The 23,313-nt window shown below is 43.7% G+C and overlaps 2 protein-coding genes across 3 annotated transcripts in view; both read right to left on the bottom strand.

The window, feature by feature from the left end:
- The window catches only part of LOC115133647 (metastasis-associated protein MTA2-like), a 35,525-nt gene extending 15,474 nt beyond the window's left edge, over window positions 1-20,051 (bottom strand). For both annotated transcript variants that reach the window (XM_029667096.2, XM_029667098.2), the window contains exons 1-4: window positions 19,641-20,051; window positions 9,708-9,775; window positions 6,191-6,284; window positions 1,109-1,226 (exon numbers count right to left, since the gene is read on the bottom strand). In XM_029667096.2, the coding sequence (XP_029522956.1) occupies window positions 1,109-1,226; window positions 6,191-6,284; window positions 9,708-9,775; window positions 19,641-19,668 (308 nt within the window). In that variant the 5' untranslated portion in view covers window positions 19,669-20,051. The remainder of the gene's footprint in view (window positions 1-1,108; window positions 1,227-6,190; window positions 6,285-9,707; window positions 9,776-19,640) is intronic.
- A 508-nt stretch (window positions 20,052-20,559) lies between these two features.
- LOC115133646 (echinoderm microtubule-associated protein-like 3) overlaps window positions 20,560-23,313 on the bottom strand; it is a 50,533-nt gene continuing 47,779 nt past the window's right edge. The window contains 6 exon segments of the mRNA XM_065021934.1: window positions 20,560-21,895; window positions 21,994-22,124; window positions 22,481-22,579; window positions 22,699-22,786; window positions 22,937-23,034; window positions 23,197-23,285. Of these exon segments, the coding sequence (XP_064878006.1) occupies window positions 21,704-21,895; window positions 21,994-22,124; window positions 22,481-22,579; window positions 22,699-22,786; window positions 22,937-23,034; window positions 23,197-23,285 (697 nt within the window). The 3' untranslated portion in view covers window positions 20,560-21,703.

Genomic DNA, 23,313 nt, shown 5'->3' with positions numbered 1-23,313 from the left:
ACATTGCTGGCTTAATGGTCATGAATAGGCCATAGATAAGTTTTGGTGGGAAGGCCAAAAGACCAGAACAGAGTACTCCGGTGGAGGTGTAGGGTTTGAGCATAGCTTAAAGGTAGGGAGGGGCATGGTAGTTGCTCCGTAGGCAATACCATGGTCTTGTAGCGGATACGAGCTTCGATTGGAAGCCAGTGGAGTGGAGTGGAGGAGTGGGGTGACATGGGAGAACATCAGGAGGGCTGCGGTGTTCAGGACAAGTTGCAGGGGTTTGATGGCACGAGTGGCGAACCCAGCCAAAAGCAAATTGCACTAGTCCAGACGGGAGATAAGGACCTTAAGGACTCTTTCTTGTTTCTTGACTCATTCTTGTTGATGTTGAGCTTGAAGTGGTGGGCCGACCTGGGTGTCAGATGGGGGGGGGGGGGGGGGGGTTGTTGAGTGTCATTCGCATAGCGATGATAGTAGAGACCAGTGAAGATATGACAGAGCCGAGTGATTTGGTGTCGAAAGAGAAGAGGGCCTGGAACTGAGCCCTGGGGGATACCAGAAGTAAGAGCATGTGGTGCAGACACAGATCCTCTCCACGTCACCTGGTAGGAACAGCCTGAGAGGCTGGGGAGGAAGATCCGATAGTTCACGTGTCGAAGGCATTGGATAGAACTCGGTAGGATGGGAACATAAGCGAGAGAGAGTTGCTATGGCAGTGAGGAGAGCCTCCGTGACACCGAAAACAGTCTCAGTTGAGTGACCCGTCTTGAAGCCTGACTGGTTAGGGTCAAGAAAATCGTTCTGGGAGAGTTGGTCATAGACAGCATGCTCAAGTGTTTGAGAGAAAAGAAAGGAATACCAGTCTGTAGTTTATGACGTCAGAGGGGTCGAGTGTTGGTTTCTTGAGAAGGGGCGCAACTGTGGTCATTTTAAAGTCAGAGAGGACGCAGCCAGTGGTCATGGATGAGTTGATGAGAGAAGTCAGGACTGGACATATCAGTCCTGTCATATGACACTATATCCTGTCAGGGTTGAACTGGTTCAATGGCAGAACTCTTGTTTGCAGCTACTGCTATGTGGCAAGTCTACGCCTCAGGACACAAACGCTCTCTCTCTCGATTACCTTATGTGAGTGGCTGGTAAAGACTCAAACTGCCGAGAGAGGAAGAGTTCTCTGTGTTTCAGCTGGTGTTTCTGCTGTTCAGACACTGTGGGCTGCTTGGACTCCTCCTCAAAGTCTCCTATAAAAACACACACAAAAACAAAATGAGCAACAAAGCACACTTTCCAATTCACATCAACACAACTGATTGCTAATTGTGGCTATGAAGATCCCGCTTTACCTTTCTTTGTATATTTTCTTTAATATATATATTTTTTTCAAGTTTTATTGAGAAATAAACATTTGATGGATTACAGTAAAAGGGATAAAGCTCAGAAAGTGAGTGTCGGAACACAGGATCGAACAGCTGCCTCCGGGGACATATGTTGACTCATCCTATACTCCTATTTGTGGCGAAGCATAAATTGGAGGGAAAAAAATGGGGTGGGGTGGACACACTTCAAAAACCCCACCTCAAATTTGTATCTCAAACAGACCATTTAAAAAAAAAAAAAGTTTTTTAAAATTCCCTCATAGAGGATGATGTCATCCTCCCGAGGAGGATGAGCTGCCCAATTAGGGGTACGCCCACACCATTCCAACACAGAAAATCTGCTTTTAACAAACTTTAATTACCATTTTTATGGAAGGAAAACTACTTCACTTACAATGAATTAATTATAGGTCACATTTCATAGAAATCTGGAAATGCAAGAACGTCTGTCTTTATATAGAGTGCAAATGGAAAGCATTCAGACCCCTTGACTTTTTCACCCCTTGACCCCCCACATTTTGTTACATTAGAGCCTTATTCTAAAATTGATTCAATTAAAAAAAAACTTTAAATCTACACACAATAACCCATTAGGACAAAGCAAAAACAGGTTTTTAGAAATGTTAGCTAACTTACTCATTTAAAAAAACAACTGAAATATGACGTTTATATAAATATTCAGACACATTACAGACCCTAGTACCTTGTCGAATAGCTTTTGGTAGCAATTACAGTCTTGAGTATGACGCTACAAGCTTGGAACACCTGTATTTGTGGAGTTTTTCCTATTCTTCTCTGCAGATCCTCTCAAGCTCTGTCAGGTTGGTTGGGGAGCATCGCTGGACAGCTATTTTCAGGTCTCTTCAGAGATGTTCGATTGGGTTCAAGTCCAGGCTCTGGCTGGGAAACTCAAGGACATTCAGAGATTTGCCACTCCTGCATTGTCTTGGCTGTGTGCTTAGGGACGTGGTCCTGTTGGAAGGTGAACCATCGCCCCAGTCTGAGGTCCTGAGTGCTCTGGAGCAGGTTTTCATCAAGGATCTCTATGTACTTTGCTCCGTTTATCTTTGCCTCGATCCTGACCAGTCTCCCAGTCCCTGCTGCTGAAAAACATCCACACAGCATGATGCTGCCATCACCATGCTACACCATTGGGATGGTGCCAGGTTTCCTCCAGACGTAACACTTGACAACCAGGCCAAAGAGACCATAGAATCTTGTTTCTCACTGGCAGAGTCCTTTAGGTTCCTTTTGGCAAACTCCAAGCGGGCTGTCATGTGCCTTTTCCTGAGGAGTGGCTTTCATCTGGCCACTCTACCATAAAGGCCTGATTGGTGGAGTGCTGCAGAGATGGTTGTCCTTCTGGCAGGTTCTCCCATCTCCACAGAGGTATTTCTGGAGCTCTGTCATCGGGTTCTTGGTCACCTACCTGAACAAGGCCCTTCTCCCCCGATTGATCAGTTTGGCCTGGCGGCCAGGTCTAGGAAGAGTCTTGGTGGTTCCAAACTTCTTTCAATTAAAAATGGAGGCCATTGTGTTCTTGGGGACCTTCAATGCTGAAGAAACGTTTTGGTACCTTTCCTTCGACCTCATGGCTTGGTTTTTGTTCTGACATGCACTGTCAACTGTGGGACCTTGAATAGACAGGTGTATTCCTTTCCAAATCAATGTCCAGTCAAGTTATAGAAACATCTCAAGGATGATCAATGGAAACAGGATGCACCGGAGCTCAATTTCGAGTCTCATAGCAACGGGTCTGAATACTTATGTAAATAAGGTGTATTTCTTTTTTAAACATCTGCAAAAAAAATCTAAAAAAACCAACTTGTTTTTCGCTTTGTCATTATTGGGTATTTTGTGTCGACTGAGGACAAACATTTATTTAATCCATTTTAGCATTAAGGCTGTAACGTAACTAAAATGTGGAAAAAGGGAAGGGGTCTGAATACTGAACGCACTGTATGCCCTGGTACTTTATCTTGTACCGGTCCCTACTACGTAAGTGTAACCAATACGACCATGAACATCCTTTCCTACTCGGAAGGACAAACTATTCCTGTCTATTCTAGGGGCTGACCTAGTATGCCCTTACAATGTAAAAAAATTACTGCATATAGCCTTTATGATCTGGCAGGCTAAAATGAGTCCATGCTGATAAAGAAACATTCATTTTCCTCATACGGAAGACAGTTTTGTATTATACCTTGTGTTACACTACTAGATTGTACATTCCTAAATTTCAGGAGGGTGAGTCAGTAGTGTGTGTGAGGTGGCGGGGGTGGTGAATTGAGCGGGGAGAGAGCACTGGGCAGGACTATCTCTCGATCTCCACGGACTCCGCCCCTGCACTCAGCCAAAGGAAACCCTGTCAGTGGTAGAGAGAGGGGACGGGACCTCAGACCACACCCCTTTCTGTTAACCCCTCCTGCCATCCCTCAACCCCCTTCCTCCACCATCCCCCCCTCCCTTGTCCGGCGAGTCCCTGCCAGACTAAGTGGGAAACCCTGTGCACCAAACCTGAGGCGCCCATCCCCCCCATTATCTACCCACACACACACACACACACACACGTAAAAAAGAAACGCATACTGTACACACACACAGAGACAGGAGGGACACACAAACGGGCAGAGCAGCGCACACGCTCTCTCTCTCTCCCTGCACACAGTCTCTCACATACACTCTTCCCTGACAAAGACACAAGGCAAGTCAGAGTTAACCCGTTGCGTGCCGCAGCCCTGTGGGACACATCAAGGGCCTTTTGTTCTGAGCAGCGTGCCTGGGCCGGAGGATAGGCAGAGAGGGAGGGGTGCAGGGGGCTGCACTAAGATGAGGGGGGGTGTTGGGGGGGCGGGAGGGGGTCTGGTGGGAGAGGAGAAAGAAGCCCTGGTCCTGTATAACAGGACAGTGCCAAAGCAGTGACTCGTGCTGCCGAGTGGGAGGCTGGAGTACAGGCATTTTGTTTTGGGGCGCCAGAGCCAAAACGCAGGAGAGGGAGACCGAAGACGTAGAGCAGCGTAACGGCCGACAGCGGGTGTATATACAAAAGCATGTCAGACCAGAGCGGACCAGGCAGCAAGGCCAGACCAGAGCGGACCAGGCAGCAAGGCCAGACCAGAGCGGACCAGGCAGCAAGGCCAGACCAGAGCGGACCAGGCAGCAAGGCCAGACCAGAGCGGACCAGGCAGCAAGGCCAGACCAGAGCGGACCAGGCAGCAAGGCCAGACCAGAGCGGACCAGGCAGCAAGGCCAGACCAGAGCGGACCAGGCAGCAAGGCCAGACCAGAGCGGACCAGGCAGCAAGGCCAGACCAGAGCGGACCAGGCAGCAAGGCCAGACCAGAGCGGACCAGGCAGCAAGGCCAGACCAGAGCGGACCAGGCAGCAAGGCCAGACCAGAGCGGACCAGGCAGCAAGGCCAGACCAGAGCGGACCAGGAAGCAAGGCCAGACCAGTTCTCAAAGGTTGACTGGGGCTAGACTGGACACGGTCGGCACGCCGGACCAGTTGTGGCCGTTTATTTGGAACACAACCTCAGCCTCCTCCTCTCTCCCAGGCTCATAGACTGGTTTCAGCCAGTTTGAGGGCCCTCTGTCTGTTTTTCCGCTGACCTCCAGGGGAGGGTGGATGGAATACCTCCACAGCACACAGGGCCAGATAACGCCAACACACCGCGGTGACATAACCACACGGCTAGCAGAGCTCCAGGGCTGAGAGGCAGGAGAGGAGATCACCCATCCACCTTGCTCCTCCTGGCCATGCCTGCCTCCTACTAGACCGACTAATGTCACTAAACAGCCACAGACAGGACCAAAGTTTTACTTCACAGCAGAAGCTCTTATCCAGAGTAACTTACTACTATAAATTTGCATTCCAGGTCGATGGATAATGCATCCATTTTGAGGTGTGGATCGGAGTGTCTTGTCTGGAGCACTGAATGCAGCCCACCATGTTAGAGATGTGTGTGTGTGTGAGAGAGAGAATCCAAGGAGAACTCTCAGTCATCGGTGTGTCATTAGCATCACCTAACTACCTCGGCACCCGCTTTGCTCTCCCTCCACCTCTCCATCCCTCCTCTCTCTCCTCTCTAACCCTTCATCCCTCCTCTCTACCCCTCCATCCCTCCTCTCTCTCCCTTCATCGCCACCTCTCTGCACCAGGTCACTTCAGTGAGATACCCTTGACTGTGTGTGATTTAAACACTGACTCTCAAACCAATAGCCAGACACTATTAGTCCTACTACAACAAACAAGGACAGTATGATTCACGATAGAAACAAAAACTAATTTTCCCTTCTCCATAGAAAATGAATCCTATATCAGTATCCACTTCCTACTAAAAGCTGCAGTGGAACAGCACTATGCACAGTCTCTCACACACAGTTGTGCTTCAGAAGGAGACTGAGGGTGTATTCCATAGATGGGTCAAAAGTAGCGCACTAAAGACCCATAAGGATCTGGTCAAAAATAGTGCACTATATAGGGAATAGGGTACCGTTTGGGATGCAACCGGAGCATCCCTCTACTTGGAGAGAGCCAATTGCATGCTGGTAGTGCAGAGGGAGATGACAATCTGATTGGAACACAAAACAGTACTCATATCCTGGATGGAGATAATAAAGTGGTTTATGAAAGAGGATGTTTGGTCTAGACTAATAATGCTCTTCAATAGCTTTACAGAGAGCATGGGACTACACAGCATTAGTTTAGCATAGAGATACGAGTCAGCCCGCTCTCAAGCAGTATGTATTAGAAAGCAGTGACGGAACACAGTTCTGACAGACTAAGAGAGAGACTGAAGTTGACAGGTAGAAAGACTGTTGTACTCACTTGCGTTGCTGTCGGCCAGAGTGTTGAGGTTGCCCGAGATGTCCCTCCTCCGAAACAGACACACCACCTTGGCTTCCACGTTCCCATTGGCCGTCTGAGAGAGACGTGACAAGAGCGGTCATTGACTATTGGGCGGCACTTCCAAAGCTTGCCAAATTGCCTTTCTTGAATATTTGTCTTTCTATTTCCATGACTGATCAAAACAAATCTCAAGCTCTCGTCTCTCTGCAGCAGACATATAACGTATTGAGCAATACTTGTGGAAAAACTGCAATAAAATCACGTTATTGAATCACAACACATATAGAATCGCAATACATCGTATCAGCACCGAAGTATCATGATAACATCTTGTCGTAAGGTCCTTGGCAATTCTCAGCCTGACATGAAATGGCAGCCTCAATGAAGCTCTGGACAAAAGTAGTGCACTAGATAGGAAGCAGGATGCCACTTCTGACGCATGACCAGTCACAATAATAGTAATGAAACTGCATAAATACAGTACCAGTCAAAAGTTTGGACACCTACTCATTCAAGGGTTTTTCTTTATTTTTTACTATTTTCTACTTTGTAGAATAGTGAAGACGTCAAAACTATGAAATAACACATATGGAATCATGTAGTAAACAAAACGGTGTTAACCAAATCAAAATATATCTTATATTTGAGATTATTCAAAGCAACCACCCTTTGCCTTGATGACAGCTTTGCACACTTGGCATTCTCTCAACCAGCTTCATGAGGTAGTCACCTGGAATGCATTTCAATTAACAGGTGTGCCGCCTTCAAAGTTAATTTGTGGAATTGATGTTCTTCTTAATGCGTTTGAGCCAATCAGTTGTGTTGTGACAAGGAAGATGGTCTTTTACCAAATAGCACTAAGTCCATATTATGGCAAGTAAAGCTCAAATAAGCAAAGAGAAACAGTCCATCATTACTTTAAGACATTAAGGTCAGTCAATCCGAAACATTTCAAGAACAGTTGCAACAACCATCAAGCACTATGATGAAACTGGCTCCCATGAGGACAGCCACCCAGAGTTACCTCTGCTGCAGAGGATAAGATAATTAGTTACCAGCCTCAGAAATTGCTTCACAGAGTTCAAGTAACAGAAACATCTCAACATCAACTGTTCAGAGGAGACTACGTGAATCAGGCCTTCATGGTCAAACTGCTGCAAAGAAGTGACGGAGTGCTGCATCAGATGACCTGGCCTCCACAATCAACCGACCTCAACCCAATTGAGATGTTTTGGGATAAGCTGGACTGCAGAGTGAAGGAAAAGCAGCCAACAAGTGCTCAGCATATGTGGGAACTTCTTCAAGACTGTTGGAAAAGCATTCTGCAAAGCTGTCATCAGGGCAAAGGTTGGCAACTTTGAAAAATATAAAATAAATATACTTTGATTTGTTTCAACACTTGTTGGGTTACTACATGATTCCATGTGTTATTTCATAGTTTGTCTCCACTATTATTCAACAATGTAGATTTTTTTTTTTTTTTTATGAAAAAAAAACATGAATGAGTAGGTGTCCACATTTTTGACTGGTACCGTGTGTGTGTGTAGTCGGAAGTTTACATACACTTAGGTTGGAGTCATTAAAACTCGTTTTTCAACCACTCTACAAATGTCTTGTTTACAAACTATAGTTTTGGCAAGTCGGTTTCTGCATGACACAAGTAATTTTTCCAACAATTGTTTACAGACAGATTATTTCACTGTATCACAATTCCAGTGAGTCAGAAGTTTACATACATTAAGTTGACTGTGCCTTTAAACAGCTTGGAAAATTCCAGAAAATGATGTCATGGCTTTAGAAGCTTCTGATAGGCTAATTGACATCATTTGAGTCAATTGGAGGTGTACCTGTGGATGTATTTCAAGGCCTACCATCAAGCTCAGTACCTCTTTGCTTGACATCATGGGAAAATTAGAAGAAGTCAGCCAAGACTTCAAAAGAAATTGTAGACCTCCACAAGTCTGGTTCATCCTTGGGAGTCATTTCCAAATGCCTGAAGGTACCACGTTCATCTGTACAAACAATAGTACGCAAGTATAAACACTATGGGACCACGCAGCCGTCATACCGCTCAGGAAGGAGACGCGTTCGGTCTCCTAGAGATGAATGTACTTTGGTGCAAAAAGTGCAAATCAATCCCAGAACAACACCAAAAGACCCTGTGAAGATGCTGGAGGAAACAGGTACAAAAGTATCTATATCCGCAGTAAAATCAGTCCTATATCGACATATCCTGAAAAGCAACTCAGCAGGGAAGAAGCCACTACTTCAAAACCACCATAAAAAAGCCTGACTATGGTTTGCAACGGCACATGGGGACAAAGATCATACTTTTTGGAGAAATGTCCTCTGTTCTGATGAGACAAAAATAGTACTGTTTGACCATAATGACAATCGTTATGTTTTGAGGAAAAAGGGGGAGGCTTGCAAGCCGAAGAATACCATCCCAACCGTGAAGCACGGGGTGGCAGCATCATGTTGCGGGGGTGCTTTTCTGCAGGAGGGACTGGTGCACTTCACAAAATAGATGGCTTCATGAGGAAGGAAAATTATGTGGATATATTGAAGCAACATCTCCAGACATCAGTCAGGAAGTTAAAGCTTGGTCGCAAATGGGTCTTCCAAATGGACAATGACCCCAAGCATACTTCCAAAGTTGTGGCAAAATGGCAACAAAGTTAAGGTATTGGAGTGGCCATCAAAGCCCTGACCTCAATCCCGTAGAACTGAAAAAGCATGTGTGAGCAAGGAAGCCTACAAACCTGACTCCGTTACATCAGCTCCGTCAGGAGGAATGGGCCAAAATTCACCCAACCTATTGTGGGAAGCTTGAGGAAAGCTACCCAAAATCTTTGACCCAAGTTAAACAATTTAAAGGCAATGCTACCAAATACTAATTGAGTGTATGTAAACTTCTGATCCACTGGGAATGTGATGAAAGAAATAAAAGCTGAAATAAATCATTCTCTCTACTATTATTCTGACATTTCATATTCTTAAAATAAAGTGGTGATTCTAACTGACCTGAGAGAGGGAATGTTTACTAGGAATAAATGTCAGGAATTGTGAAAGACTGAGTATTTGGCAAAGGTGTATGTAAACTTCAGACTTCAACTGTAGATTATTCCCCTTCTCATCTACTTCCATTAGATTGAGTTTTCATAGTGGTGTTTGCCACAACCCCTTCAATTTAAGAGTGTTACATAAATGAGCTTAATACTTTGACTGGGAAACAAGCATGTGCCATACGCCGCTACACGACTGCTACAGCTAGCCACGTTATGTAATGGCTCTTGCACCAGCATCTTGTCACTACTGTCTGTCTGTCTGTGTTACCACCAGCACCATCCCAGGGTATGAATGGGTTACAGACAGACTGGCTAGAAGGTCAGACATGATAACCTTTACAAAGGGGTTGTCAATGTCAGCAATATCTTTTTTTATGTAAACGCACCAAATCAGAGGTTAGATGTGAAGGACCGATTATTCCACCAACCTTGTTGAGCTCTTCTATTCTGCGGATCAGGTAAGGGTTGCTGGAGGAATTCTCAAAGTACACGTAATCTGAAAAGGGAAAGAGAAAGTAGAAATCATACAAATCTGTATCATGTCAATTCAGTGTGTGGGACTTTGAACTTGATCTCTTCGGTTACTGTAACATGTTCAAAGGAAAACCCTTGTTGTGTGAGGAGTTTGGGACTGTGAGTCCTTGTACAGTCAATGACTAAATATGACTAAACGGGAACCCACTACCCACCACAGTATTGACGTCACGAAGGCTGGCTTTGGCCAGGCAAAATCAATCCAGCAAAAATGGCGACTGGTGCTGGGTAGGGAGAGCAAATAGCTTTGCACAACACGTCCTGTCCTGTCTGTGGGTCTTCCATTTCAAAAGACAAGTGAGGTAATATCCACTCGGACATCCCAGGCTACCTCATAACATGATTGGTGCTTGCTTGCGAGGTCTAGGAATTTAATTCCCTCACTTCTCAGAATACAGCTACATTATGAAAGAAAAGACACTGGTGTGACTAAAAAAAGTGACCAAAAATGAGACTTCCATTCAGTGAACTAAGCTCTAAGCCTTTACCTACAGAGACGGTGGGCCTGCATCTCTTTCACACAGCCCAATGATAGTTTATCCAGGATCAACGGCACAAACCAGTGCCTGTACATAGCCTCGCTACTGTTATTATTCACTGTCATTTCCATACTTATCTATTGTTCACCTAATACCTATTTTTTACTTAAAAATTGCACTGTTGGTTAGCATTTCACTGTAAGGTGTTGTATCGGGTGCACATGACAAATGAACAATTTTTTAAATTTTTTATTTTACCCCTTTTTCGTGGTATCCAATTGTTGTAGTAGCTACTATCTTGTCTCATCGCTACAACTCCCGTACGGGCTCGGGAGAGACGAAGGTTGAAAGTCATGCGTCCTCCGATACACAACCCAACCAAGCCGCACTGCTTCTTAACACAGTGCGCATCCAACCCGGAAGCCAGCCGCACCAATGTGCCGGAGGAAACACCGTGCACCTGGCCACCTTGGCTAGCGCACACTGCACCCAGCCCGCCACAGGAGTCGCTGGTGCACGATGAGACAAGGACAGCCCTACCGACCAAGCCCTCCCTAACCCGGGCGACGCTAGACCAATTGTGCATCGCCCCACGGACCTCCCGGTCGCGGCCGGTTACGACAGAGCCTGGGCGCGAACCCAGGGACTCTGATGGCACAGCTGGCGCTGCAGTACAGCGCCCTTAACCACTGCGCCACCCGGGAGGCCGTGACAAATGAACTTTGATTTGACGAACACTGAATATCCCATTCAAAAGACTGCGTGCAGTGTCATCAGAGGCCTGGCTAAATTCCTCAGCGGACACAAGCTACCTAAAGATTATAGCTACTAGATCGGCCTTCACACTGGCTAGGATGGGTTTATTTTCAAATGGCACAGCCTAAATGCCACTTTATATCATGTTTATACTGTACTCTATACCATCTACTGCATCTTGACTACGCTGTTCGGCCATCACCCATCCATATATTTATATGGACATATTCATTCCTTTACACGTGTGTGTAAGGTAGTTGTTGTGAAATTGTTAGATATTACTGCACGGTGGGAACTAGAAGCACAAGCATTTCGCTACACTCACATTAACATCTGCTAACCATGTGTATGTGACCAATAAAATTGGATTTGATTTAAATACTAGGCTAACAAATGTTTGACCAAGGAAGAGTAGTCGATTATTCCAGAGTTGCTGAAGTGATAATGAATTAACCATAGTAGGTAGGACGTTAATCATTTCCAATCACTTCCAAGACAACACAAAAATAGGTTTGCTGTATGCCTGCACTATTATAGGCCTAGCCTACAACCAAGGTCTAGGTTACAATATCAAACCTTAACCCACCATAACGGCTTCCTCGCCAGTTATATGCCATGACACATGATATTTTGCCCCATGTGGCCAATATTTTGGTTCTAGCAGTGGAGTGGAAGGGAAACCTACCCGTGTGTTTTAGGGGTCATTTGCAGGTCACAGCAAAGACCACTGGGCCTGTACCATATCTCTCAGCTAAATGACTGTCCTGACTAATCAAAAGCCCTGTTCAACACACCTACAAAACACAAGCAAATATATGATAACTGGTGATGACATACTAGGGTTGGGCAATGTCTGGAATGACACATCCTCCCTTCGACCTGTCCAAACATCGTTGATATAGTTGTTTTTTTTTAAATTCCGGGGCTTGGGAAGCGCATAGTTACCGAGCAACGCAGTAAACAATCTGGCTATATCGAGAAAATGAATGAGGGGGAAATATATATTTAATTTAAGGTTAGAAATGTGGTTAGGGTGGAGGTTAGGGTGAGGTTTAAAAGCAGATTTTAATTAGAGAAGAATTGAAGAAATAGGCGGAGTTCATGTCTGTGGCAACTAGTGACGACCCTGTGTAATGCACAAACCACCCTAAGTCTAATCATTGGCGTACAATGTGGAAATCATATTTTATTGTGTGCAAATAAACAAATATAAACCAAATCATATGGTAATGTTGTACCCGACACCTTTGAATGGTGATTTGTAACCACACATCGTTGGCCTCCTGTGTGATACGAAACCCTTTCAAATTGTGATTTCTGACCATTTCCACTGAGACCAAGTGCGCATGTTCACCATAGAAGACATCCCTGGGCGGTCGACTTGGGAGAGCGGAGTAAACCTGTCACACAGTGGGCCAGCGCAGAGCTCACATCCTACCTACTCGAAGATGTCATCCGTGGATCTGATGACCCACTCATGGTGGAGAGCGAATGAGGGTCACTTTGCTCTCTGGGCCAACGTCGCCCGCAAATAGGCCTACCTCTGCATCTATGCAACAAGTCTTCCGTCTTATTGTGTTTTCAGTGCAACAGGCAATAGGTTACTGATTGTTAACACACTCCACAGTCTATTAAAGCCAGAAAAGGTGAACATGCTTGTGTTCCCTGCCAGAAACCTTTTAGGTAAGATATAATGAAAAGGAAAATAGGCCGAAATGTTCTTCATTGCAGTTATTTGTTGAATTTTCAAAACCTTTTCACAGATGCGTCTTATTTCGAAGGAAATGTAGCCCAGGCCTAGGCTAAAATATTCTGTTAAGTGTGCCTTGAAATACTTACTTGCACTCATTTATTTGGTTAGTTTCGTACAAAGGCTATTTGGTTTACTTTATTTGGGCCCATTTTGTCATTTGTAGCCTTTCCAAATGTGGGTTATTGTTTTTATAGCCTTATTTTTTGGAACAACACATATGTTCAATAGGCTGGTTTGTTTTATATACGGTTCATTCGTTATCCAGGTGTTATGTTATAACAAAACGTGTTTACACACACACACAGTACCTGTCAAAAGTTTGGACACACCTACTCATTCCAGGGTTTTTATTTGTATTACTTTCTACATAGTAGAATAATAGTGAAGACATCAAAACTAAGACATAACACATGGAATCATGTAGTAACCAAAAAAAAGTGTTAAACAAATCAAATATATTTTAGATTCTTCAAAGTAGCCACCCTTTGCCTTGATGACAGCTTTGCACACTTGGCTCTCTCTCAACCAGCTTCACCTGGAGTGCTTTTCCAACAGTCTGTTGAAAAACAAATGATAGTGGGACTAAACACAAACCAGATGGGATGGCGTATCACTGCAGAAAGCTGTGGTAGCCATGCTGTTTAGGTGTGCATTGAATTCTAAATATATCAGCAAAGCACCGCCACACCTCCTCCTCCATGCTTCACTGTGGGAACCACACACGTGGATAAATAGTATGAATAAATTCATCAAAATAATGTTTTCAATAAATATATTTCAATCATTATTTGAATATGTTGGTAACCCATTGTATAAAGGTGATAATGCCCTCGAAACAGGTGTTTGGAGGATATATTGGCACTATTTGCCGGCCCTTCGTTTCAGGCCTAACAACACCCGTGCCAATGTATATCCTCCAAACACAGGCTTCTTGGGCATTATCAGTTAAATGCATCATACCCATTCAATAAAGGGGGAGGGTTGGAGTGGGAGCACATTTCTCACACTACTACAGGGAGAAGTCCTATGCTGACTGTCTCAACACTTAAGAACAAGAGGTCCCCTATTTTCTTTCCCTTCAACAATTTATCGCTCTTTCTCCACACTCATCCATGTTCTAGGCTCTCCGTCTTGCCCCGTGTCCTCCCTCTTTGTGCTATGGGGGCTCCTTGCCTGCCTGAATCAGTGAGAGACATTAGGCTGAAGCGGTGCCTCCCGGATCAATGGCCCAGGGAGTTTTTTTTTAAAGAGGAATGGGGAACACAGTCTGAGAAGACAACATCAGCTCAGATACTTTGTCAGCACTAACCAAATGTCTGTGATGTTAATTTTTTAGGAATTCATATAAAAATATCAGTATCTAGAAATGTATATAAAAATATCAGTATCACCAATAGTTATTTGAAGAATAAAAACATATGTGTGTGGGGACCTAACAGCTGACTGAAGACGGGACAGCCGGGCATTCGTGCAGTTGGCAATGACTGGTAAACTCATGGGTACAGTCACAATGGCTGCGTGATATGACGTATTATTAACTGATGTGACTCACGCAGTGGAATGTATTTTTTGTAATGTCAGTTGATTTTAATCAACAAATCACAGCACATATTGATGGGTACACTTCCTGCTTTTACTTCCTGCTTTGAGCCTCTGGATACACTCTCAATGGCATCCAGTCCACACATTATGCCATCATTGACTGGAATAGGGAAGCCTGTTAATTATCTTCCTATGGCAGCAGATGCAGTAGGGAGAGAAGGGAAGGAAAAAATGCGTGTTTTAAAATAATTAGTGATGCATTGATATTACATTTTTGGCCGATAGCGATATCCGATATTTCCCTTGACAAAAAAAAAAAAAACTCATATCCCGATAACCGATATTTTAAAAATTGTGGCCTTTTAAGCATTCTGGTACAGTTAAATAGTTAACACACACACAAACACACACACACAGAGAGCAGTCTAAAGCATGACATCTCAGTGCAAGAGGTGTCACTACAGTCCCTGGTACGAATCCAGGGTGTATCACATCCGGCCGTGATTGAGAGTCCCATAGTGCGGCCAATTGGCCCAGAGTCGTCCGGGCCGTCACTGTGAATAAGAATGTGTTCCAAACAGACTTGCCTAGTTAAATAAAGGTGACACAAACACACCAAAAAGTTATTTTGTTGGCATTTAAATATGTCCTCATTACCAGTCAAATATAATCAAAACCTATTTATTTCACTTACTTGCTGTGCTGTTTCATTGTTCCTTTGTTCAGTCATTTCATTCTCAACCAGGATTTCTATGGAACACCGTTTGGTTCTTTGCGTGTCAAAAAATATAACACTATTTGACGTGTCAAACAAGCTTGTTGACCAATCAGGACCTGAATATGACTGCACGTCAAATAATAATTTAACACATTCATACATTTTTTACGTAGTTATTACACAATCCCTCGCATTTCATATGTCACAACGATTCATCGATATGTATGCGATGATGCTGGTAAAGTTGTCTCGTACACCTACAGTGCTGGTCATTAAAAAAAAGCAACCTAGCTCATGTATGCAAACAATGTAGTTCTTCCCCAAAAACATAGCAAAATGACAATCTGTTTAAGTAGCTATAGTTAGCTATACAGTTAACTAGCTGTCATCTAAAATAAGAACTGTTTTAGAAATTAGGGTTATTTGATTAATGGTGGTCGGACCTATCTACGTGAAGCTAGCCACAATAAGGATTAGCGACAATAGCGGACTTTGGGTTCAAAATAAAAGTATGGCATAATTCGACTATTTGTATTCATTTGCATCACGGTCAATGACACTTATTTTGAAGGCAAACCGCAAATTCCACTATTGTGCCTAATTCTTATTGTGGCTAGCTTCACAACACATAGCCCGGTCTGGTCGAGCCTCATTAGCCAGATGAAGCTAGCTGGCTGCTTATAATGTTAGCTTTGGGCAACAGGGTTGCTATTTATTTTCATGAACTGAAGTTCAATTTTAATAGGCGAACAACAAGTGGCAACCTAGCTAATACTTACTTACAAGGATTCCTAAATCATTGCTAAGAATAATGAAAACGAGTGCAGTTTTTACTGGTCATTGTTTTCAGGCTGGTTGTATTGGTGCTAGCTATGCTGCGGTCAAACAAATAATGCTTTATTACCAACGCGGTATTGTAAACACATCGTTCGTGGCCGGTGTTTGCTGACATTTTTGTACAGCTTTGACAATACTACTCTATCTTTTTTGACACGCAAAGATCCAAATGGCATTCCATAGTATGTATGTTGTGAAGGTAATAGCAGTGACGCGATTACTGTGTAAGGGCAACATCTGAAAAATAGCACACTTGGTAGTGTGTACCGGTGCTCGACCAGTCGGCGAAAGCCAACATCACCCACGACAGAGAACGGTTGATTGTCAAGGGCAATGAATTCCATTATCTTGGCTTTAATGGATTTTTGTCTTTGAGTTGTCTCGCTAAAGTTTTGTTACTCTTTCAAATGACTGCTTGACTTGTTGATTGCTCTATCTCCACAGCAGGCATTGTGGGCTAGGTTAGGAATGCTGTGTTGCACGTGTAGCGCCAAATTTTATGTGGAGTCGTTACGTCATGTACCTACGTTATAGTGGGTATGCACGGTAGCTTCCCAAGTTCCCAACAACCTTCCCAAGTTCTCTCACGTCACCCCGCTCCTCCGCTCTCTCCACTGGCTTCCAGTTGAAGCTCGCATCCGCTACAAGACCATGGTGCTTGCCTACGGAGCTGTGAGGGGAACGGCACCTCAGTACCTCCAGGCTCTGATCAGGCCCTACACCCAAACAAGGGCACTGCGTTCATCCACCTCTGGCCTGCTCGCCTCCCTACCACTGAGGAAGTACAGTTCCCGCTCAGCCCAGTCAAAACTGTTCGCTGCTCTGGCCCCCCAATGGTGGAACAAACTCCCTCACGACGCCAGGACAGCGGAGTCAATCACCACCTTCCGGAGACACCTGAAACCCCACCTCTTTAAGGAATACCTAGGATAGGATAAAGTAATCCTTCTCCCCCCTCCCCCTTAAAAGACCTAGATGCACTATTGTAAAGTGGCTGTTCCACTGGATGTCATAAGGTGAAAGCACCAATTTGTAAGTCGCTCTGGATAAGAGCGTCTGCTAAATGACTTAAATGTAAATGTAATGTAAATGTAGCTTTGACATCGGTTTTTAACATAGTTGTTAAACTAGACATCGGGCCGATACCGATGTTGGCATTTTTAACTAATATCGTCAGATTCCGATATGTTAACCGATATGTCGTGCATCCCTAAAAATGATAGTAATTTTTTTGTTATTCAAACAGTTATGTGAACCACGGTCATTTGGCTGGCCGATTACTGCCATCCAAATTTCCATGACCATCACAGCCCTACTAGTGGGTCTATTGCTACATACAAAACATCTGTGGCAAGCACTGCTCCATTGATTCATTCCATGCGCTTTATATCAACAGGACTTGTACCCAGCCTGTCGATAGGCTCCTCTGGCTATAAAACAGGGCATAGCCCTAGACCAAGCCATTCAATTCAGCTAATGGAGGCAAGTAAAAGCTATTCATGATAAGAGTGACGTGGTTTTCTGTGAGGTAAAGGACTGTTTTGAATATAGTAGTAGGCCTAAATCCACTAGACTATACTTTTTCAGATGAGGTGCAGATAAACATTTAAAACGATGAAATGTGGGACCCTCGGGACTAACCGCCTCACTGAGCAAATACAACAGGCCGCCCTCATATCCCAATTAATCATTAGGGCTCAATTTAATTTCCACCCACAATTTATTTCCACACGCATAATGTCAAGAGTGACACGTCAAAAGTAAAAGCTTCACCACGGAGAAGTAGCAACAGTTAGTAGCTGTGACAGCGTCCACTGTACTGTCACTACTGTTTGGGAAGATAACAGAACTCGCTTAACACAACACTTTGGTTTTGCTTTGAAATTCACCATAAACAACAGGTTTTAGACACATACCAAACCAAGGCCCTTATTCAGAACACATCTCTAAGTAGGAGTGCTGTCTTAGGATCAGTTTAGCCCGAATAAGATTAAACGGACAGGGGAGATCTGATCCTAAATCAGCACTCCTAGTGAGACGCTGGCCCAGAGCTGCCCAAATGGGTAGACATTCTGCTAGGCACGGGTCTTTGTGACCACCTTGACTGGAGCAAGAAAATTGGCATGAACATCACAACATTCGACTTAATGGTTGACTCTTTGTTCGAGCTCTCGGGGAAGATTCCCTCCAGTAGGTCGACGGTGCACGGGTGCATAAGTATTTTGTCGCGCTCTGAGGTGCTGGGAGGCAGTGTTGTGAAGTTACTGATGTGGGGGACTATAAGCAGGCAGGCATTATCAACAGACAGGCCGGAAGACACAACCATCTGCAGAGCAGTGCCATCTCAGGCACAGTCTCAAGGCCAAGATAACTGAGGTGAGGGGGTTTAAAAGGTTAAAATACCATACTGTAATTGCCATGTTCGTAGAGACTAAATAAATGCATAATGCTGCAACCGAAACAATGCCTTGCTGTCATGTGGCTTTCAGACAGTCAGGGGTTATATCCATATATACAGTTGCCTATAAAATAAGGCATTCATTATCATAATTCATGTACTGCAACACGTCATCTACTAGTAGTAATCATATCATTGATGTTTGGCCCAATGCTTTCTGTGGGGCTATTTTGCACAAGAGCTTGACTACATTGTATTATGCACAGAAACAATGTAGCATCTCCTCTGACACTGCACCGTTTAATCACCGTGACCTAAAAACAGACGCTCTTGTGGGACCTTATACAACGATAAAACAGCAAGAATGTATCAGTGTGTATCATCATGGCTATATATTTCACTGGTTCAGTCAGTGGCTGTGCATCAACCAAAACACGGACTCAAGCCAAGACATTAAGAACAATCAACGTCGCACCAAGTCAAGTCCACTGATGTTGATAATCTTTCCCACCACCAATAATATAATCTCATAAAATTGCAATGTTGATGGTAAAATAAAGCTGTCGACCCTGTGGGTTGAAGAGGAATCCAGACGGTTTAGCTATGGCCAGCTTGCGACCTAGCTATCACACGTTTACCGGCGTTTAACATACAGACGTGAGTATTGTTAGCTTGCTAAATGCACCATATTGTAACGTATGTAAACAATGTAGCTACATGTTAACGATGAGTATAAATTGCGGAACAGATTGAAGTTTGGGATTATCTTCTGAACAATACAGCTGCTTCCCACTTAGTACGACAATTGATTATAGCTATGATTGGTAGCATACGCTAACTACCAGTCAAGTCAGCAAGCTAACTTGCTAGCTAGCTGTAAATTGACGTTAGCGATCTAGCCAAACCAAGTGACAGATGGTACCTAACGCTTGCAGTCGAGTATGCTAACGTTACCTGGCTAAGTAAAACAAACATGTTTGAGTAACTTTATCATACTCAAGTTAACTTGTTGGTTTCAACTAGCCGTAAAATGGCTAGTTATATAAACTTAACTATACCAGCTAACGTTACACTGCAAGTTGATTAAAGTCTTACAGCCAACTAAATCAAGCTAAACTATAAGCTAAACTAGTTCACGCTACCAATAGCCAAGGAACGCGTTCTAATTTGACATGTCCTGCTAACAAGTTAGCTGGGTAGCGTTAGCCTGTTAGTTAGCCAGCCTTCGCGGAAATAACTATCACTCGCTAGCTAGCAAATGCAAATCAGCTAGCTAACTACCCTAGCATAGCTAGCTAACAATCACGCTGAGAGGTCTCAAAAAAAAAAAAAAAAGAGACTTACCTCCCACTCGGTACATGTTGGCCGCCATTCTCTCGTTACCCCCAACAAACACTATCCAAGGGATTCCCCTCTTGCGTAAAAAAAATTCGATCTGGGGCTATTTTATCCCTACATTTATTGTAAACCTCCCCTGCCTCGAAACAAAGCCGGGACCCGGCACAGTTGCCAAGCTCTGGCTGGTAAAAGTTTAAAGTTTCCGTTAATGTTTCGGGGTTCCAAAATGCGTCTTTGTTTCAGTCCGATAACCACCTCCCTCTTCCTCACTCACGCATTCACACTTGCAGGCATGCATACACAGCCCTTGATAGCTAGCCTGTCGCTTATTCCACTCTTCCTCCCATCCTCCGTTCCCAGCTTCATCCTCCTCTTCTTCACCTCTGCTCAGTTCACACACACACACACACCACACACACTGTCCCCCCTCCCGTTCGAAAACGTCATCTTCGGAAAATAACGTCGTTTAGAATCGGAAAACTCCGACAACACACACAATTCACAACAGTTGCTCCAACTATCACCATTAAACACTAAGAACCACTGATTAAGTTAATAAAATAGCAAAAATGTAACCAACATGGTTTATAACCCAATAGCTATAACTAAAGTAATTACTGAAGGCAGATGATCTGGTGGACATGTTGAGCATTGAGTATGCAGATTAACACATTGACGAGACACGTATACAGCCTTCCACCACTTCGAGTCTAGACTCAGATATAGTACTTTCTACAGTAGCTGTAGCAGAATGACAAGTCAACATGGCCCTTATTTGAACAACACTGCCCTCTAGCGAGCATTTCGATAGCATACAGTTTTTAGAACAACCAATGATGTATAAATAAATAATTTGAGTACAAGTACAACCCACTGGAAATGCTTGAATACGTTTAGAAAGAAAGATGCTAGGAATTCATAAGCATAGTTTTTTGTAATTGTTTTATTGATAGAAATATCTACAGATATAGGAAACATTGACACATGGGCGGCAGGGTAGCCTAGTGGTTAGAGCGTTGGACTAGTAACCGGAAGGTTGCAAGTTCAAACCCCCGAGCTGACAAGGTACAAATCTGTCGTTCTGCCCCTGAACAGGCAGTTAACCCACTGTTCCCAGGCCGTCATTGAAAATAAGAATTTGTTCTTAACTGACTTGCCTGGTTAAATAAAGATAAAATAAAAAAATTCAAAAGTACTTTTAAATAAACCCAAAAGTGTACTACAATAAGGTAAACATGAATGAATTTGTCTAATACAGGAGATATTGCAGTTGAAACTAATGAGTAAATGTACTTGAAAGATTGTCACAGTCTAGCAAAAGTTTGAAGCACAAAAAAAAGGTAAATATTCCTAGATAGCAATCAAACAAAATATGTATGATATTACTTTTCTGACAAGACGATAACCATAAAACACCACTACGGTACGCTTGTATGGTAAACAAAATGGGATATTTTGGAATGTTCTCAACAATTGATCCCTTTGTCGTCAATTGATGATGGCAGTCAAACAGGCAGTTGATTTGAAAGCTTGACCTTTTTCAAATGTCAGATTAGGAATTTCACTTAATTTGAGAAGTAGATTGTGCCCAGATGTACTAACGTTTCCATTTAATCATGTGGGGCTAATATCATGCTTGAAAAGAGAATCCTATGGAATCCAAAGCCTTCTGTACTGTAAGAATCCAATGAAACAATACGCCACAGGTCCTTGGCTGACCTTACAACTTTTGTACTGATATACAAGGGCCAGCCAGTTCCCTCCCAGTCTACGTTACTCCCCACTCTGTAAAAATGTCTCTCCCTTCTGCCTCTCTATCACTCTGTCTTTACTCCTACCTACATGAGCTGTATCCCCGCCCATTGACATTGTCTTACCATGTATATAGCCTCGTTATTGTTATTTTATTGTGTTGCTTTTAATTTTTTTTACTTTAGTTTATTTCGTAAATATTTTCTTAACTATTTTGTTAGAACTGGTTAAGGACTTGTATGTAAGCTTTTTGTATTTGGCGCATGTGACCAATAAAATGTGATTAGATTTACTGATTTAATGTCTCTTTTCCTCCTTTAAGGTTCTGGGGAACTGGTGAAGGATGCAGAGTGTAGGCGGTCTCCACCATCCGATGTTCCTGCTCTCTTGACCTCCCACTGGAGAATACAGGTGTCCTTGCCACCCATAGAGAGCAAGTGACTGTCACAGTGGGTGAAGCGCACATTGGTCACATGACTGCCGTGGCCCTCATAACTGTGGTTTGGGGCCTGATGGGTAAAAGAAGACAGTTGATATGCTGTGAACGTTTTGGTGCAAGGAGTAAAAATAAGGGAAATTGTAAATGTGGAGCTGTGTTATCCCTGACCTTGGGTTTTGGGCAGGGATACTGGAAGAGGTGGACTTTACAGAAGTCGTCAGCCACCGCTACCACCCTCTCACTGTGGGAGCGACAGAGGGCGTTGATGTCTGTACCGTCTGAACCTTCTAACCACACACCTATGGGACGGACAGAACACACAATACAGGTTGAATACTCAGTCACTGCTAAGGGGTTGTGTGATGCTGAGAGCTTTGAAATACAGATGTAGGATCTTAATTTGAGCCAGTTTGCTACAGCAGGAAAATAATCCTGCAGCAACAAGAAATATGAATTATTATGTGGATTATAATTAATGGACATTTTTCTAGGTGTTGATACATTTTTCATAAGGGAAAATAAAAGTCTGACATGTCTAAGTGTAAATTAAAAACTTCAGAAGCCTTTTTAAACCTCAAATACACTACAAGTTTTATAATGTCCCGCATTGCAGGAAAGTTCTGCCGCAACAGGGTGATCACTTTGTCACTCTCACCCATGACGTGGAAGCCCAGTACGCAGGTGTAGGACGCCCATTCTCGGTCTTTGCTCTCATAGCGGTTCCTCAACAGTTTGCACCCTCCAGCAACGTCCCCTGTTTGAGAAGACCAATAGTCATTAGGATAACTAAGGAAAATAAGACATATTATACTATACAAATATACACATGTTCAAATGAGACATGGAAATGTAGACATTTTCACAGTCACTCACAGTAAAGGATTTCGTAGTCGCCCGAATTGGACATAACGTACTTCCCATCTTTGGACCAATCAAGATGAGTGATGAAGCTGGAGTGACCCTAAAAATAACAGACATAAGAAATTGACACGACACCTAAACACCATGACAAATGTGTCCTGAGCCCTACTGTACCCCACAATGAACCACTCATTCATTACATAAATAATCCACAACCATCCCCAACACCCCAGAATGTACTGCAACTTACATGGCACTTTCCATAGCGGGAGTAGCGCCGTCCACACTCGGTGACGTTGTAGACATAGATGAAGTTGTCATGGGAACCCACGGCCAAAAAGCTACCGTCTGAAAGGGGAAATGAAAACAAAGGCAGGTTCCAAATAAAGGCAATACATTTTTTCATAAATAATAGAGATCCATCATAGTGCCAAGTGAGTACATATTACTGAATCATGGTTGAAATTCGATCCATTCTGAGACACTGAGGAAAGGAGCTTAACCTCTGACCTGGTGAATATCTCATGACAGACAGCTGTTCATTCCCGTCGGTGTAGTCTGAGATCACCTCTTTGGTCTGCAGGTCAAGAACCAGCCATCTGTTACAGGGGGTGGTAGGTGGGGGGT

This window comes from Oncorhynchus nerka, linkage group LG8 (assembly GCF_034236695.1).
Source record: "Oncorhynchus nerka isolate Pitt River linkage group LG8, Oner_Uvic_2.0, whole genome shotgun sequence".
Lineage (NCBI taxonomy): Eukaryota > Metazoa > Chordata > Actinopteri > Salmoniformes > Salmonidae > Oncorhynchus > Oncorhynchus nerka.
Note: the sequence above shows the minus strand (reverse complement) of the source record. Positions and strands in the feature narration are given on the sequence as shown.